At 44.8% G+C, this 19038-nt stretch overlaps 1 protein-coding gene across 3 annotated transcripts in view; it reads left to right on the top strand.

Annotated features, from left to right (window-relative positions):
- Positions 1-19038, top strand: part of Syne2 (spectrin repeat containing nuclear envelope protein 2) — a 296837-nt gene that overhangs the window by 52729 nt on the left and 225070 nt on the right. For all 3 annotated transcript variants that reach the window (XM_087911749.1, XM_087911748.1, XM_087911747.1), the window contains exons 3-7: positions 9751-9812; positions 12120-12215; positions 12319-12396; positions 12485-12577; positions 16929-17143. In XM_087911749.1, the coding sequence (XP_087767875.1) occupies positions 9751-9812; positions 12120-12215; positions 12319-12396; positions 12485-12577; positions 16929-17143 (544 nt within the window). The remainder of the gene's footprint in view (positions 1-9750; positions 9813-12119; positions 12216-12318; positions 12397-12484; positions 12578-16928; positions 17144-19038) is intronic.

The raw sequence follows: 19038 nt of genomic DNA, 5'->3' as shown, positions 1-19038 counted from the left end.
GCCTAACTTTTTTTTTTAATTAGTGCTTGCATGTGCACACACATGCCACAGTGCATGCATAAAGGACAACTTGGGCAAATTCATTCTTTTCTTCCACCACATGAGACCTAGGGGTCCAACTCAGGTCATCAGACTTGATTACAACCCTACGCACCATTCCTCCAGCCTGCGTCTTTTGTTTTAATGAAGTGGAGGACCGAGGTTGATTATCAGAGAGACCATGCCATTCCATCTTTGGTCATGTGCTGGAGATCGTATTGTCACCTTATGCCCATGTCATGAAGCCGCCATAAAAGTCCCTGGAGAGGAGGTTTGAACTCTTCTGGCCTGGGAGTACATTTGGATGCTGGGAAAAGGAGCATACACCGGCTTCACTCTGCACCTCTTCTCATGGCTGTTCAAGGACATGAAGAAATATACATATATATGCATGTGTACAAGAATTCAGTGAATCATTACAGCAAGTAACTGAACCTAAGCAGGGATCTTGGAATTTCTTGGTTTGAAGCCAAGAAGCATGGGTAAGGTGGAGACTCTCAGTTGTTATTGACCAAACTGGAGAGACACTCTTGAAGTACTGAGCCCTTAACTGGGACCCTGACTTGGAGAACTGATGAATCTGACGGGGAAAACTCCACAGTTGGTATTCTGAAGGATTTAGGAAGAAAAACACAAAAAGGTGCTTTTTCTCAGTAATGTGTTTTTTTGTTTTTATTTGTCTTGCTCCTTAAAATTTTTTTTATCTATCTATCTATCTATCTATCTATCTATCTATCTATCTATCTATCTATCTATCTATCTATCTTATCTATCTACCTACCTACCTATCTACCTATTTATTTGAGATGGGCTTCTACTGTGAGCTCAGGCTGACTTCAAACTCACAGCAGTCTCCCTGCCCCAGCCTCCAGAGTGTGGGGCGGAAGTCAACTTCTAGTGTCATGCTTCATGAGCCATCTACCTTATTTTCTTTTCTTACTGATCTAAGTTTTGGAGACAGAGCTTTCCCTGGGACCTGGGGCTCACTGATCAGACTTGACTTGCACTGGCCAGCAAGCTCCAGGGACCCCCCAGTCTCCACCGCTCGCGTCCACAGTGCTGGAATCCCAGGTGGGCACCACCATGCCTGGCTTTCCTTTCTGTGGAAACTGAGTCCTGCGGTCAGGTCCTCAGGCTTGCCTAGCAAGCCCTCTGCTGACTAAGCCATCTCTCCAGCCCCCAGGGATGGCTTTGCTTGAGGCATTTTGGTAGAGGGAGAAACCCCCTAGGGCATATTAAAACAAGACCTGGGAAAGACACAGGGCTGGGATAACTTGGCAGAAAGACCCTTTCTCTTACACAATGACAAGTTTGCTCCTTGATTCTCGTCCTATTGACTGTGCCTACCAATCAGGAAATGTTTTGAGCGTATCTTCAACGTGGAGAACTCTGGAAGGGGAAGCACAAACACAGAAATGTTTATTTAGTGTTCCAGGTTTTACACAGAGCAGGAGGGAAACTGTGAGCTCAAGGTACATAGGTAGCTACAGTAGCCTGAAGGACATAATTTGAACAGTGAGAAACAGCGTTAAGTTATATCCTTTGATATCCTCATACAGCTATTCATAGAGTAAGCACACTGTTTTATAACTTGCTTTTAAATTTATATATATATATATATGTATATGTGTGTGTGTGTGTGTACATATATTTATGTGCTTTGGTGTTTGGCCTGCATGTGTATCTGTAGGAAGGTGTCAGATGCCCTAGAACCGGAGGTACAGACAGTTGTGAACTGCTGTGTGGGTTCTGGGAATTAAACCCAGGTCTTCTGGAAGAACAGCCAGTGCTCTAACTGCTGAGCCATCTCTCCAGCTCCTATATTTATATATAAAATTTTTATTTTTTTCAAAACAGTGCCTCATGAATCCCAGGTTGGCATCAAACTCCATATGTGGCTGAGGATAACCTTGAACTTCTGATCCTCCTGCCTCGTCCTCCCAAGTGCTGGTGTTTTAAGTGCGCAGTACCACAACTAGCTGATGTAGTCCTGGGGCTTCGAGCACACTAGACAAGAACGCAGCCATCTGAGCTACATCCTCCGACCAACTTGTTCTTTCTCACGGAAGCAAACATCTTCAGTAACACCAAGGCAGCTGAGCATCGGTGCTGTTCTTTTTGTTGGGCATATGTATTTCCTGTCCTTCCTGTTTTTGGAAGGTTATAATCTGGGACATTTCTTACAGTGTAGCAGCTACCTTTTTACATTAAGTAGTGTGCCTTTCCTACTCAGTGGGCACAGCCCGGAGTTATCTGTGGTGTCTTGAGTGTGGAATTGCCTAGATCAGATTGGCCGGCGAGCATTTGTGTGTGTGTATGTGTGTGTGTGGGGGGGGGGCATTTTCCTGATTGTAGACAGATGTAGGAGGACCCAGCCCACTGGTCCAGTGCCATGCCTAGGCTTGTATAAGAAAGCTAGCTGAGTAGATGCTACGGGGCAAGCCAAGAAGCAGCCTTCTTCTGTGGGTTCTCCTTTGCTTTTGCCTTCACTTCCTGCCTTGACCTCCTTCTGTGGACTATAATGACCTGGAAATGTAGGATGAAGTAAACTGTTTCCTCCCCAGGTTGCTGTTGGTCATGGTGTTTATCACAGTGAGAGAGGAAAAAAATCTATGACGGTGCCTAAATCTTTGCCTTTTCAGTGATCAGGGTCAGAAAAGGAATCTCCCTTATCTGCGTTAGTTTGACCTGCACGCCAGGTGATTCTGTAGATACTGAGTTCCTCCTGCCTCCTCAGCGCTATTGCAGGAGCTGGGAACACAGAGCACAGCCCAGACAAGCTCTTCCCTTGTAGTTCCTGTTCTTTCTATATCAGTCTAGAGGCAACCAAGGAAGGGTCACAGTTATTACTGAGTGAAAAAAATGGAGGAATTTTGATCAGGCGTCGTGTCAGCCTTTAATCCCAGCACTTGTAAGTTCAAGGCCAGCTTGGTCCACATAGTGAGTTCCTGGACAGCCATGGCTTCATAACAGAGAGACCCTGTCTCAAAAAGCATGAGATTTTGAAGGTTAAGTTTGATGCTTAATTTCTATGATTTTCTACTTTTGCTTTTGAAACATTTGCGATTTCAGATCTTTTAAAAAAGATTTTAAGTGTGTGTGTGTGTGTGTGTGTGTGTGTGTGTGTGTGTGTGTGTAAATGAGTTGCAGATGCCTGTGCAGGCCAGAGGTGTTGGATCTCCCTGGAGCTGGAGTTTCAGGCAGGTATGAGTTATCTGATGTAGGTGGTGGGAACCGAACTCAGGTCCTCTGCAAGATCAGTATAGAGGGAGACACCTAATGCCAACCTCTGACCTATACACACACACATAGCCTACAACATATGTGTGCATATATAGAAAAAGTAGCTTAGAGGCATATTACTAATGGAGAATGTTAGCCTAGGAACTTATAACTTACTCAGGAAGGAATTAGGGAATGATGGACAGATTTTAACGAGGAAAATGAAAAGCAAAGTCCTGAATCTGGGGCTGGTGTCGTCCGTCCAGTTGATTACTCTAGGAGATGTCATACTTCAGTCCTCACGACTCTTGGCTGAGGAGAAAGGTGTGTGTTTCTTTGGCCTTGGACTGCTGCTTTTGGAGCTCCTGGGAGAGGACTCCTGATGTCAGCATCTCAGGTGAATTTATGCAAGACATTGGGACCTTTCTGACACTCGGTCACCATGGTAGCTTCGTAATGAGCCAACTCGTAACGAACTTAAAATCTATGCCCTGAAGTTTTACCTAATTTGCTTTCGGTTCAGTTCCCTCCCAGCCAAGGGGAGGCTGTTGCCAGCTCTTAGACTGAATCAGAGCAAACAGTGGGGTGAAATGTATTTCCATGGTAATGATACCAAGAGAAAATCTTTGCCGCCCTTTTCATTCAGCCCAGTACTTTCGAGGAACGCTAACCACGGACGCTTACGTTAAGCAACATGTAAGTGTATCTCTTGCACTCGCTGCTTACCTCCAAAACCAGAATAAGCCCACGTTTTCTGTTTCTTCGTGTTTCCACAGAAATTCACCCTTGTAAGACGTCATTCTGCTATTCCCTCCCGTTCTCCTCCCCTCCCCACACCTGCCATCTGCTGGCTAAAAGGTCCTATTCTCTAGATGCCATTCTAAGAAGGGTTTTATTAAGTTGCGGTAAGCACATGGCTCTTAATTATTTGTTCCCCCATGGGTCAGCCTCTAAAAGAACAAAAGGTTACGTCTCCTGGCGCAGGGTAAGCTGTTTGGCTCTAGTGCCGGTGGAATTAACTGTGCTATCCGGGGCCAAGGCAGGATGAAAACCTGTGAAGTGTGGGCTAAGGGATCTGTGGCACGGAACATCTGCAGAGGTGCTTTATGCGCCTGGGATGGCTTTGCCATTAAGTAAAGGGTCCTTATTGTGTTTAAAGAGCTCCGATTTCCCCACTGAAGAGTCGCTCTCTGTCTGGACCGTAAGTTTTACAAAGCCTCAAAGAGTCTCTTCCAAGCCTTCTGGAGGCTCCTTTTGTGCACCGCTTCTCTGTGGAGAGGGGCGCTCCTGCGGGGGGCGGCTGCTGACGCTCCTCTTTCTACCAGCCCCCTGTTTCTATTGGAGTTGAAGTAAATCGGGACAGTGATAACCAGCTCTCTTTAGGACAGGTCGATTGTCTTCATTCAAGTTTGTGCATTGCGGTCAGGGGTCATTGCTCACCTCAGCTTCCAGTTAGACGAGCTGCTCCGATTTCAACCATCTCATAAGGACCCTGATTTTGGTGGCTGCTTTTCGAGCCTGGGAAATCTCAGAGACCCCAGAGGGCTCAGTCTCAAGGCTTGTTTTGTTTAGTGTCAGATGAACACGGAATGAAAGCTCCTCTTTTTGGAGTATAGCTCAGATGACTGAGATTTACAGATGTGCCCACAGCACTAAAACTCCGGAGGCCGAGGATGCTCTTGCTGAACCTTAAACTCTGGCCACAGCCCACCCACTGCTAGGGCAATTTCATGCACATCCTCTTCTCTCTCCATCCCTGCAACTTCCTTGGAGTCCTGCAGCATCCTCCTGGATGTGGTAACAACTCCCTGCACAGTTCCCTTTTCACACATTATCTCCTAAATAGGAGACTCTCTGTTGGTACCTGAGGATTGGAAGAGGTAGTTTAGCTTGTGTGTTTGTTTTTATTTTTAAATTTTATTTTGAGCTCTTATTTTATAGTTATGAAGGGCAAGTCTCTTCCTGCTTGGCAAATGTATATTGTGTACATGTAATTTGATCTTGGAATCATAAAAGTTGTTTTCTAGTATTTTTTTCCCCCTGTTGAGAGATAAAATTAGCCCTCAAGTGCATTTTTGCAGCACTTGGTTAAAGTTATTTATCACCTACAGATAGGAGAGGAAAAACGCTGACAGAGGATCTTAGAGATTCCAGGAGACTTAGTAACGGAATTGTGGCCCTTGTAATGCCTCAATTAAATTAAAACCAAAAAGCATTAACTCTCGAAACACTGAAAAAATCCAGTTGGCTGTTCAGAACCCAGTTTAGCTTAACTAACAATCCTGTACCGCCCTATGAAGTGTAAGTCATTGAGCCATAGCTAACTTCAACCTATAATGCAGAGAAACGGAAAATAGAATTGTGTGGGGTGGGGGTGGGGCACACAAAACACAGCGGGGCTCAGCGTAGCTCTAATCAGTCATGGTACTTGCTAGATGCTTACGCTGCCTAATTCTACTTACCCAGGTAGCTCCTCTTCTGTTTCTCAACCAGATGCTTATTAATTTAAAACATTTTAAGGTCCTAACGTTGGTGCCACACTTGTAAGACTCAGTAGCCCAGGTGAAGGTGACTTGGCCCAAGGTAGTGTAATTGGGATAATAAAAAGTAGACATAACCAGAATGTATGTGCATGAATGTGTGTGTTCATGTATGTGCGAGTACACCTTCTTCATGCACACCCCCCCCCCCCGTAACATGTGGGCCGGCTTGTTGGGGTTTCTATCCTGCCTGGTACCCCACAGCTGGCAAGTTCCAAAGAGAAAATCAATCACACAGAGAACTCTATAAGTTATAAAGCTGATTGGCCCATTATGTCAGGCTACTTATTAGTCCTTGTAACTTATATTAATCCATTATCATTATCTATGTTAGCCATAATGGCTCAGTACCTTTTCCAGCTGGGCAGCTTACATGTTTCCTCTCCGGTGGTCTGGGCAGAACTGGAAGCTTCCTGCTTCCCAGAATACTCCCAGTCTCTTTGCTCCACCCCTACTTCCTGTCTGGCTTTCCCGCCTATACTGCCTGCCTGGCCAATCAGCGTTTTATTAAAATATGATTGGCAGAATGCAGACAATTCTCCCCCCCCCCAAACAGTCTCTTACTGACTGCCAATTAACCTCAGGGAGTCTCTGCCTCCTCAGCTCTGGGTTTAAAAGCATGTAGGACCATGCCTGTCAAAGTCAGGGTCCTTATGCTTGCAAGGCAAACACTTTACTGACTCAGCTACCTCCCCAGCCCCAGAGTGTGTTTTGAAGATGGGTCTGAGAGGATTTCCCAAGGCCTTAGGTAGGAACCGAGAGATAGACAGGTTGTCTGGCCAGTGATGGAGGAGGAAAACAGAAGTGTAGGCCCTGAGGGTAGGAGATAGCCGCTTCCTGTATTGGAGGTTGCTAGGTGGTCCTGGCAAGATGAAGGCTGAATAGCAGCCATTGGTTTTAGTGAGTAGTGAGCGCTGACATCCTTGACTCCAGGCGACTTGGATAAGGGCAGTGTCGATGCACTGGTGAGGACAGACAGCTGTGGGGCCGGTTGGAAGCGAGTGAGGAATGGACCTGGAGACAGCAGCGTACGTTCTTTTGGAGGCTGCAAGGGAGAGCAGACAAAGGCAGCAGTGCTGTTGGGGAGTGGGTGCCAAGCGAGGTTAGTTTCTTGTTTTCAGAGGGAGAGTTAGCGACATGCATTTATCCTGGTGGGAATGGCTCAAGAGTCAGGGAAGAATGGGATAGGAAATTGAAGGGAGACAAAGGTTCTCGGGTAAAGGAGATAAGAGCTAATGAATAGGAGGAGGGATGGCTTTTATCTGAGCAAGGCTAGTTGCTGTATACCTATACTTTGGAGGTTGTTAGATGAGATTGTTGGTTCTCTTGGGAAGAAAGGTCTCCTGGGCTGACTGTAACTTAGTTGACAGAATGTTTGCCTAACATGCATGCAGTCCTGTGTTAAATCCCCAGCACTGTATAAACCAGAGGTATACAGGGAGCATGCCTATAATCCCAGCACTTGGAAGGTGGAGGCAGGAGATTGGGAGTCCAAGGCTATTCCAGATACACAGTGAATTTGAGGCTTGTCTGGGCTTCTTGAGATGCTGCCTCAAGACAAAAACAAACAAACAAAAACCAAAGAAAGCAATGTTCTAGTTTCATTTCTGCTGCTGTGATAAAATATCCTGACCCCCCAAAAAAAACAAAAACAAAAACCCCAGCTTAGAGAAGAGCAGGTTTATTTGGCTTATCCATTATTTCAGAAAAACCAAACAAGCAATTAATGCAGCTAGTCACATCACATCCATAGTCAAGAGCAAAGAGAGAGTAAAGGCATCCTTGCTTGCATCTAGCTTTTTCATGTCTTATGTACTTCAGACCTCATTCATAAGGAATGTGACTGCCCAGAGTAGGCTGGGTCTTCCTGCATCAGTGAATAATCAGTGCATTCCCCCTCAGACATGCTAACCTGATCTAGACAATTCCTCATTCAGATGTTTCCCCCCCAAGTGATTCTAGGTTAAGTTGGCAGTTGGCACATGCCAGTACAAACAACAGCAAATAAAGGTCATAGCCCAGACTAAGAGTTGGAGAAGAGGCATTGTGTGTTCAAAGAAGGAACTGTGAAGTTGCCTTGTGTCTGTCCATTGGTAGGAGAGAGGTATCCATTGTGACTGTTGGGTAGCATTGAGGGTACTGGTGGGTACTGGTAAGACTGATCATCATTGGTGGGTATCTTAGTTACTATTCTCTTGATGTGAGAAAACACTGTGATCAAAGCAACTTACAGAAGAAAGAGTTCTTTGGGGACTTAAGAGTTTCAGGGGGTGAGTCCATGACCCTCAGACCATCATGGTGGGGAGCATGGTAGCAGGCAAGCAGATAGGCAGGCACGGTGCTGGAGCAGTAATTGAGAACTTATTTCTGATCCACGTGTACAAGGCAGAGAGCTAACTGAGAATGACAGGAGGCTTTTGAAACCTCAAAGCCTGCTCCTGATAACACACCTCCTCCAATAAGGCCACACCTCCTAATCCTTCCCAAACAGTTCTGCCGATAGGGGAACCATTTAATTGGAGAAACATTTATATATGTACCTATGGGGGCCATCCTCATTCAAACCACCACAGTGGGGTTTGCTGTCACCTCAGTCAGCAGGATACACATAGGATGAGGTGTATAGAGAAAAACCACAAAGTGCCAACCAAATACAAGATGAATGAGGCTCATGCGAGTGTTGGTGACAGTTGATCATCTCATTTAGCGCCTGGGATGGGTAAAGGTGACAGGAAGGCATAAGGATGATGTGGAGGGTGTGAGAGCCAATGAGAAGCTGGCAGAATTGGTGACGTGGAATTAGTGGTGGAATTCTTAGAGCTGGGCACTGGAAGGAGAGAAAAGCAAGGCTGGGGAGTGATGTTCACAGTTGAAGATTTGTTAGACCGAGTTTAGAGAGATAGTAAATGTGCTATCACATGACCGTGGCAGTGCATGATGGAGGCAGGAAATGTGTGTTTATGCATGTTAATGCATATTGACTGACGACAGTAGGATTAAAGAGCAGACTGATGTGAGATGTGGTCAGCTCACAGTCACCGGTGGAAGCAAGGATGTGAGCATCGGGTAGAGGCAGAAATGGATGTCCTGGCTTCTGTTTACACCCACCCATCAGGTGAGGGGGGTGGGAGAACTGAAGCTCAGTTAGAGGGTGTCTGCTTGACACTGAGGAAGTAGGAGGCTGAAGGAAGCGTAGTGAGACCACACCTACACAGAAGGGAAGGGCGGGAGACTCTAGTGCTTAGTCTAGCCCCGGTCTCAGCCCCTGCTCCCCGGTTATTGAGAACATGGCTTATGTGTTTGTTATTGATGGTCTATACCAAGCACAATAGGTGAATCATTTGCCTCTCAAATCAACCTCCATTGGTAAGGGTTTGTTACGTGTAGTCACCATCCAAGGTCACATAGCCACTCAGTTGTGGGGACATGATTCAAACCCAGGTATTTATTTATTTATTTGCTTATTTATTATTTATTTTGAGACAGGGTTTCTCTGTAGCTTTGGAGCCTGTCCTGGAACTAGCTCTTGTAGACCAGGCTGGACTTGAACACACAGAGATCCACTTGCCTCTGCTTGAGTGCTGCGATTAAAGGCTTGCACCAACACTGCCCAACAATAGCAGAGCATTTTGCATGATAAATTTGCTTGATATGGTGTCTGGATGCTTGATATGGTGTCTGGATGCTTGATATGGTGTAAGGATCTCACTGAACCTTTAGAAACATCCTCAGATGTCCCCGGATGATTCAGAGCTAGAGGTGGGGGACGCTTCTCTTTCTTTACAGTTTCTTAAACAGTACAAAGCTGCGAAAAATCTCAATTCTTTTGTTAGTAAAGAAGTATTAAAAACCATCATGTCTTGTCAGCTGACCTGTGGCTTTCATCTGTGGGTTCGGAAGGAGTCCTCCGCTTCTCGTGTTGTGACCATTACTGTTTCTTCTTTTCTAGCCGAGCAGGAAGACACGCAGAAGAAAACCTTCACCTGCTGGATAAACTCGCAGTTGGCAAAGGTGAGGGCAAAGGTGACATTTAGCAATGAAGACAGTTGTGGCTTCCTTACTCTCGCTGCTCTTACCCCAGGGTGGCCGATGCCTGGGATTCCAGCACCTGGGAACTGGAGGCGGGAGGATCAGGGGTTCAAGACCAGCCTTGGCTATGTAGTGAGTTCCAGGCCAGCTTGGGCTACATGAGACCCTGTTAGCAGCAAACAGAGACACCAGAGCTAAACACGATGCAGCGATGACATGCGGAAGGTCACAGATGTCTTTTCCCTAGGAGAATGCACTGGTGCTCACCGCTCACCGCGGTGTCCTGCTTTAGTGGTTCTTCTTTCCTGGAACAAGAAAGAGGAGCCTGCGGAGGACCTGGACAGTGCCGTAAAAACATTTAGAGTGCTGGCACTTCATGGACCGACATAATGACAGGGTGGTGTTTGTCTGTATTAAGTGGCATGTATGAGACGTCACCCTAAACTTGTCACGTCTGACAATGATGAGTGCTTATGACAGCTGCTGTTTTGAAGTCATAGCTTATTAAATGGTACACTATACAATTTCTCTATTTTTATGAATACATAAATTATATTTCATCTCACTATTTTTACATCTTTGGTTTTGTTTTTGAGACAGGGTTTCTCTGTATATGTAGCCTGGCTGTCCTGGAGCTCACTTTGTAGATCAGGCTGGCCTCATATGCCTGTCTCTGCCTCCCGAGTGCTGGGATTAAAGTACATTTTAGTTTTTGAGATGAGGTTTTTTAGGCTGGTCTTGAACTCCTAGATCTCAGTGATTTACCTACTGCCTTAGTTCCCCTGTAGCTGTGACTTTAGAAGGACTAACACCTAGCTCACATATTTTTTTCCGTTCTGCTGTTGGGCATTAAATTCAAGGCTAAGGTTGTATGCTAGGCAAGTGTCCTACCATTGAACGACATTCTTGAATCTCCTGTGGTTATCTTCTTTCTTTCTTTCTTTTTTTAATTTTAAAGAAGGAATTTTAATCCAGAGCCTGTTTTATTGGCATGCCTGGTATCTCTCCCATCCAGTTTCGCTTCCAAGATCAGACAGGACCCCTAGGATTATTTTTATTTATTCATGTATTCACGCATCTATGTATGTATTTATTTGTTCGCGTATTTATGTATGTATATATTTATGTGTATATAAACACAGACATACAGATGCCCATGGAGGCCAGAAGAGGTCACTAGATTCCCTGGAGCTACAGTTTTGAGCAGTCAAATATACGTGCTGGGAACTGAACTTTGATTCTTTGTAAGAGCAGTATATGGATTATTTGTTTGTTTTGTTTCGTTTTGTTTTGTTTTTTGTTTTTCAAGACAGGGTTTCTTTGTGTAACAGCCCTAGCTGTCCTAGAACTAGCTCTTATAGACTCCACTGGCCTCGAACTCACAGAGACCTCCTGCCTCTGCCTCACAAGTGGTGGGATTAAAGGCATGCACCACTACCATCTGGCAAGTATGTGTTCTTAAATGCTAAGTCATCTCTCCAGCCACATTTCCTTTTTTTCTTCTTTCTTTCTTTCTTTCCTTCTTTCCTTCTTTCTTTCTTCCTTCCTTCCTTCCTTCCTTCCTTCCTTCCTTCCTTCCTTTCTTTCTTTCTTTCTTTTTTTTTTTTTTGAAACTGGGTCTTGCTATATAACTCAGGTTGCTCTAAAAATTGCTATGTAGACCCAATAGGTCTTGAGCTTTTGGCCATCCTCCTGCCTCTGCCTTCTAGTGCTGGGTTTTCAGGCTTAGTCAACTTTGCTAGACTTCCAAATGACGTCTAGATGATTTCCCACTGTCCCTATGTGAGAGAGATAGTGTGAGTCCCACAGAGAAGGCCTGGGACTTGACCCTTATCACACATTCGGCAAGGGAGTATCCTGGGGCGCAAATCTAGTCTGGACCTACGGGCCTGTATCTCAGTGATGCCGAGAACCTCGGACAACCTGGATGCCTGATGAATGAGTCTCACCCTCCGCCCTCCCTCTCCACCCCTCCCACACAATGCATGTCATTCTCACCTAAGGGAGACACATCCTCAGCCTGATTCTGAGTGTCTTTGCACTCTCTATGCACAAGGGTTAGGACTGCGAAAGCACCACTCAGAAAGAGCGTTGTGTAACTGGGACTATGACCCGAGATGAATCAGGCTGTCTGTCTCACCGTGCTCTGGAGTTGTGAGTCCTGTGTCATTCTCTTAAGATAATTTCTGCTGACTCCTAGCTGGTTTTGAAGACACAAAGCCCACTGAGGAGATGCTTAGCAGTGTTTTTGGACCACTTGTAGATTATCTCCCTTGTTTCCGTTTGCAGCACACACCTCCCTCGGTTGTATCTGACTTATTCACAGACATTAAGAAGGGCCACGTCCTCCTGGACCTGTTAGAAGTTCTCTCGGGACAGCAGCTGGTAAGATTCCTGAATGGCACCAAGACACTGGGTTGGTTTTGTTTTGTTTTTTAAAAAAAATGTACTTCCTGTTTCTGAGGAATGCATGTGCTTGAATTTTTAGCCTCGGGATAAAGGATCTAATACATTCCAGTGCAGAATCAACATAGAACATGCCCTGACATTCCTGAAAAACAGATCGGTGAGCATGAATCATACATGCAGATTCTCTGGAGGGACTGGTTCAGTGGGAGGTTCGCTCTCTTTAACCTGGGCTTCTCTGTCTGCAGATCAAGCTAATAAATATCCATGTTGCTGATATCGTGGAAGGAAACCCATCCATCATCCTTGGCCTGATTTGGACCATCATACTGCACTTCCACGTAAGCACTTTGGTGATAGGAAGATCACTAGTCTAATTCACATAGTAGGTGGTGAGACCCAGCAAATGTGACATGATGTCATCCAGTCCAGAGCTGCTTCTGTCAACAAGACCTGAAATCTCCAACAAGTAGAAAGCATATAGCAAAGGTTACTTTCCCAATATTTATGTGTAATATACATGTATAGATTATAGACATTACGCATACATATATTTGTATATATGCACACACACATATAAATTTATGCACACACATAGTTTTTGCTTGTTTTAAAGACAGAGTTTCACTATGTAGTCCTGGCTAGCCCGGAACTCTGTGTAGCTCAGGCTGCCCAAACTCTCAGAAATCATGGGCTTCTGCCTTCCAAGTGCTGGGATTAAAGGTACATGCCACCAAGCCTGTCTTGTATTAAAGAAACTGCAAATGTCAGCGTCTGATGGCACCTGTCACTCATCTGAGGAGTGACCTTTTACAATAACAGACCTGTGTTTTGGTAGGATTTTGGTATAGTTTGGAGCAGCAGCATTTCGCCGAACTCCTGCCAGTGCTGAGAAGGTCAGACTTTGAACAGACAGGTGTGCTGTTTGCCTGAAGCATTGTTCTTTTTCTGCCCCCCTTCTCCCTGAACACTCCCCTTCCCTCTTGAGGTTTGGGTGGGGTTGGAGTCCCTAGGTAGCCTCCTCTGCCTCACCGGTCTTCCTCTTGTGTTTTCTGTGTCATGTCCCCACTCCATTCTCCTGCACTGTAAGCTGTCACAGTGGCTTCCCTGACAAAGACTGACACGTATGGCCCTTCTAAGGAAGACACGTGGCCAGGTTTTGGTGGCTCACTCCTGTAATCTCAGCTTTGGAAAGCCACAGCAGGAAGACTGCTGGGAGTCCAAGGTTAACCTGAGCTGCCCAGTGAGTTTCAGGTCAGACAGGATTACTGAGTAAGGCCCTGTCACAGACAAAACAAAACCAGGAGATAAGTGAAGTATAGCCCCTGGGATCTTAGGAGTTTCTGTGGGGTGGAGTGCCCCACACCCTCTCTGGAGTACGTCAGAGAGCAACAGCGACAGGCCCACTGGCCAGGAAAGAAAGCTGTTGGTTTTCCCTTTGAGTTAGGAAGAGACACTGTGTGAAGACGTCTGCAGAACATTGATTTGCTTTCTGCTACATGACCTGACTAGTTCAGGCTGAAACCGCGTCTAGCTGGCTGTGATCTCGTTAGAATAAGCTGCATCTCCAGGCTTCTCAGGATACTTTGACTCTCAAAATATTTATTTGTTTAATGAATCCCTGTTTGGATTTTAATTAAAATCCAAATTTTATTTAAACCAAGGAAGGTCTTTCAGGCATTTTGCTGTTTTCTGTTTGAACTGTGGATGTCCAGTGTTTGCTGTCCCATCCTGAATTAGGCATCACAGTACCAGTCTGAACTGACTCTGCATGGAGAGTGTTTATTATTGTTGCTTTAAAAATAACTATATATTTATGTATGTATTGGGTAACAAATGTTTATTTTAGTCAGACTTAGAATATTGCCCAACTAATTGTTGTAAAATTTGGATGTTTTTCTGTATTGTGTGCCTTTGTAGCTAGAACAAAATAATATACATGTTAGTGATGAGAGCTAAATCTGGGAGTGTAGCTTTTCCTCTGGGAGAGGAGGAGAGTGGAATTGGAAACAGAAAGCAGGACCAAATATGGTAAGATGTTAAAATTGGGTAATTGGGGGCTGGAGAGGTGGCTCAATGGTTAAAAGTTCTTGCTGCTCTTTCAGAAGACCTGGGTTCAATCCCCAGCATCCAAATGTCAGTTTATAGCTATCTATAACTCCATTTTCAGGGAATCCAATGTCCCTTTCTTATATTTTTGGTTGTGAGCCTAGCCTTTAATGGCTGAGCCATCTCTCCAGCCCCAGTGCCCTTTCTGATCTCCATGGGCACCAGACACAAATGTGGCACACAGACATACATGCAGGCAACACACACACACACACACATACACACACACACACACACATACACGTAAAATAAAATTTAAAAATTTTGCTTAGCTTGTAGAAAGTAAAGTTATTTACAGTCTACCCTTCACATGTAACTGAGAACAATTTAATATCCAATCTTTATGTGTACAGCAGGAATTAATACGTAGTCATATATGGGTCCTGCGTTATGTTCATTATACCGACCAAGGGTTGAGGATAATTCTGAAAAATGTTTCTATTTGAACTAAATGTATGTAAACGTTTTTCTTGGCATTGTTCTGCTAAGTAGCCTAACAACCATTTTCATAGTATTTACATTGTGTTGTACATATTATAGGGAACTCAGATGACTTTCTGAGGCGGGAGATTTGCATAGGTTGCATGCAAAGAATGTACTACGTACTACAAGAGACTTGAACATCCACAGCTGTAAGCAACTGAAGGGAGCCGGTCCCCTTGGATACTGAAGCACAGGCTATAACTTAACAACATGGGGTCTCATTCCCCGAACTCTTCCAAACTGTTCTAATGAGCCTCTCTCTAAATTGATATCTATTTTATCAGAGGTATATGGCCCTGGCTGCAAAGCACTCTATCTCATTAGTGGGCATCCAGAAGGCTCAGTTACTTCTGATCATGAGTAGCTACAGTTCTATCCTCAAGATAAAGCCTTTCCATACACCTGCAATAAAATAAATCACGGACCAAATTCTTAGAAGTGGAATTCTGATGTAGGAGTTGCAGTTTGAAAGCTTTAAAGATGGGTTTGTTGCACTGTTTTAAGTCTACTTGCTGAAGTCTAAGATACACAAAGATATGCAAATTCACATGTAAAGTGCTGTGAGCTCCATAAGTTAAGCAGACTCATGTTACCACCACCTAAGATACAACAGAATGCCTGATGGCGTTCTGGCCCTGCTCTTTCCCTAACGGTGCCCACCATCTTGAGTCCTTTGGGAGGCATTTTAGCATTACTAATCCCAGAGGCAGAATTATGAGTTTATTCTCATTAGCCTCCACTCACCCTCTTGTGCCTGATTTAATTCACTTAGCGTAGTTGGTTGTGATGAGGTGTCTTTCATTGTCCTTCCGGTATATGACACCACACTCGCTCACCGTCCCACTTTGGACACACGTTTCTTTTCTTGACGAGTTTTAGTTGTTGTAGTCAAACGGCTAGGAATGTTTGTATATGTACTGTTTAGTGTTCTGGGCCTACATTCCCACTGAAATATGTCTAAAAGTAGAATTGTTGGTTCTACGGTGTTTCCTCTTTTAACTCCATAGTAGTGTCTTATTCCATTCTGTGAGGCCGTAATAGAACTCATGAGATGAGTAATTCGTGATAAATAGATATGGGTTACTTTATAGTTCTGAAAGTTGCAAAGTCCAAGACCCTTCACTGCTGAGCTGTCTTCCAGCTCTGTCTTTTTATTTCTTAAGTTCTTTATTTTTAAATTTTTCTTAAAGATTTTTTATATGTGTGTATGTTTGGGCATCTGTGTGAGTGTATATCATGTGTGTTCCCAAAAAGAGTATAGGATCCCCTGAAGTTGGAGTTACAGGCACTGATGATATGAGCTTCCTGATGGATGTGGGTGTTGGGAACTGAACTCATAGCCTCTGGAAGGATAGTAAACTCTCTTAACTACTGAGTCATCTCTCCAGGCCCCACCCACTTCTTCTTTTAAGGTAGACTTTATTTGTGTGTGTGTGTGTGTGTGTGTGTGTGTGTGTGTGTGTGAGTGTGTGAGTGTGTGAGTGTGTTTGTGTGTGTATGTGTGTGTGTATCTATACACCATGGCTTGCATGTGAAGGTCAGCTGACACCTTTATGGAGTTGCTTCTTCTACCTTTTTTTTTGGGTCCTGGGACTTGAACTCAGGTTTCTAGTCTTATGCAGCAAGTAACTTTACCTGCTAATCTATTTTACTGTCCCATGTTATTTTTTCTTTGGGGCTTGCCTGCCCTTTGTTTCTTTCCCTCCCTCCCTCTCTCTTCTCTGTATGTGCTTTTGTTCCTAATGCGTTGTAATTGGAGGAGATGCCTTCCAGTCCACCCAGTCTCTAAAGATGCTTGACCAGGAGTCCCACTTGGTTCTTTTCAGTTGAATCCATCAGCACTGGTAGTGCTCAGTGGGGTCTTTAGGGGATGAATGGATGCTTGCCCTCTGTGGGATGCCATTGCCTGGTTAGGTGCAGGATGACCCCTGTCCAGATCCAAGGAAAGCGGAATTATAGTTCCAAATGTCAAATGCTGACACTCAATCGTTTTTAGTTCATTTAAACAAGAATACGTTGTCATTGCTAAAGAATGTTTTTTAAGTGCTTGGACTGAGTGACATAGGCTAGCATGCTTGTTAACAATTATGTTCTTATTAGATTGAGGAGCTTGCTCGGACTCTGCATTGCGATTATAATCAACCTTCGGACATACCTTCTTCGGACATACCTTCTTCGAACATAGTGAATGCGGCCGATTCATCTCCTACCTCAAGTCCTCCAGCTAAGAAGTCCTCCAAAGCACAAGCTCAAGCAAGATGGCAGTTGTCTGCAAAGAAGGCCCTTCTTCAGTGGGCTCAGGAGCAGTGTGCCACGTGAGTAGTTGGCTGTGGCCAGGAGTAGTGTGCCATGTGAGTAGTTGGCTGTGGCCAGGAGTAGTGTGCCATGTGAGTAGTTGGCTGTGGCCAGGAGCAGTGTGCCATGTGAGTAGTTGGCTGTGGCCAGGAGCAGTGTGCTACATGAGTAGTTGGCTGTGACCAGGAGCAGTGTGCCACGTGAGTAGTGTGCTGTGCCGAAATGAGACAAACAGGGCAGCCGTGTCCAGTCACACAACCTCATAGACTGACTAGATGATCAGGCTGACTAGATGGTCCACTCACAGAAATGAGTCTTCCAGAGGTGGATACAGGTGGGCTTAGCTATTTCTGGTTTCAAAGATGACAACTTTACTCCGTTTGCCGTGTTTAGGTGGTTTATTGCTATGGGCAGATAGGACAATACTTAAGCCCCTCCCCCTTTTGATAGGACAATACTTAAGCCCCTCCCCCTTTCTTTTTGAGATGGGGGTCTCACTATGTTTCCCTGGCTGCTTTCAAACTCACGTCCAGCTGCCTCTTGTAACACCCAATTCTGTGTTACTCCCTAGGTACAGTTCACACGCCACTGTACTGTAAGCTAGTCAGGCAAGGGCCTGAAGATTGAAAGAACACACAAGAGACCTGGGTCATTGAAAGGAGATCAGCCAAATGCCTTTTATTCAACTTTGGGGAAATCCTATTATACCTAGCTGCTGCACAAGGATTTCCACCCAGGCAGGTGGGAAATTACCATACCAAAGATGAAACAATACCCTACAGCTAATCACCAGGTGAGGCAGAGGGAGCACAGGAACAAACAGAATGTTTTAGCTGGCTGACCAGAAACTGTCCTCAAGATGCACCCCAGGAGCAGGGGCAGACCCTGGGCCCTGCACCTCTGTTTCCTATGTGCTGGATTAAAACACATACCACCACACCTAGCGTTAAGTATTTCTTTAGGCACAGTTCCCCCATGCATCTAGGAGGCAGCTTTAGGTCTAGAATCTTACCTACTTGTGTTAGTTACTTGGTTTGTTACTTCAACAAAATACCTGATGGGAGCAACTTGTGCAGCCAAGGGTTGGTTTGATCTCCCAGGTGCAGGGAGACGCAGCTCATCATGGCGAGGGGAGGTGTGGTGGCGGGAGCATGAGGAGGCGGGTCCCAGTGCACCCACAGTCAGGAAGCAGAAGGCAATGGATCTTTGGATCTTCATGCTTAGCTGGCTTGCTCCTTATTCCACCCATAGCCCCAGCTCATGTGCATCTCACATTAATCTACCTGCTCTAGAGGATCTCTCCCAGGCATGCCCAGAGATCCCACCTGCCATGGTGACTCTAAATTCCATCAAGTTGACAGTGAAGACTAACATAAACGCTTTGAAAGTCAAGACCATGTCTTTTAAAAAATTACAAAAATCTGCTATTATTATTAGTGTGTGTATGTGTGTGTGCACGTGTACACGTGTGTGAATGTGGCACAGCCGTGCCATAGCATGTCCGTAGAGGGCGGAGGATTTTATGGACTTGGTTCTTTCCTTCTGCCTTTAGAAGGGTTCTGGGGATTGAACTCAGGCTGCCAGGTTTGTGTGGTAAGCACTTGCTGAGTCAATTCACTAAGCCAGGATAAACGTGTAATGAATGAATGAAATAACTAATATGGAAAGTCACACCATGGTATAGTGAGAAACCATAGGTCTCATTTTTTGGAAACTTTAACTGTATTTTCTAATCGATCCTCATCAAACAGAAAAGGAACCAAAGAAGATGTATTTTTTGTTTTCTTAAATTTATTTCATTTATTATTATTGTTATTATCATTATTATGTTTATGTATGTTGTGTTTATGTGTGTATGGGTATGTGTGTACCATGGCATGCACGTGGAGGTTAGAGGACAACTTTGGGGAGCTGG

Source organism: Myodes glareolus, chromosome 11 (genome assembly GCF_982192425.1).
Source record: "Myodes glareolus chromosome 11, mMyoGla1.1, whole genome shotgun sequence".
In the NCBI taxonomy this organism is placed as follows: domain Eukaryota; kingdom Metazoa; phylum Chordata; class Mammalia; order Rodentia; family Cricetidae; genus Myodes; species Myodes glareolus.
The sequence above is the reverse complement of the archived record's forward strand: the minus strand, read 5'-3'. Positions and strand labels throughout refer to the sequence as shown.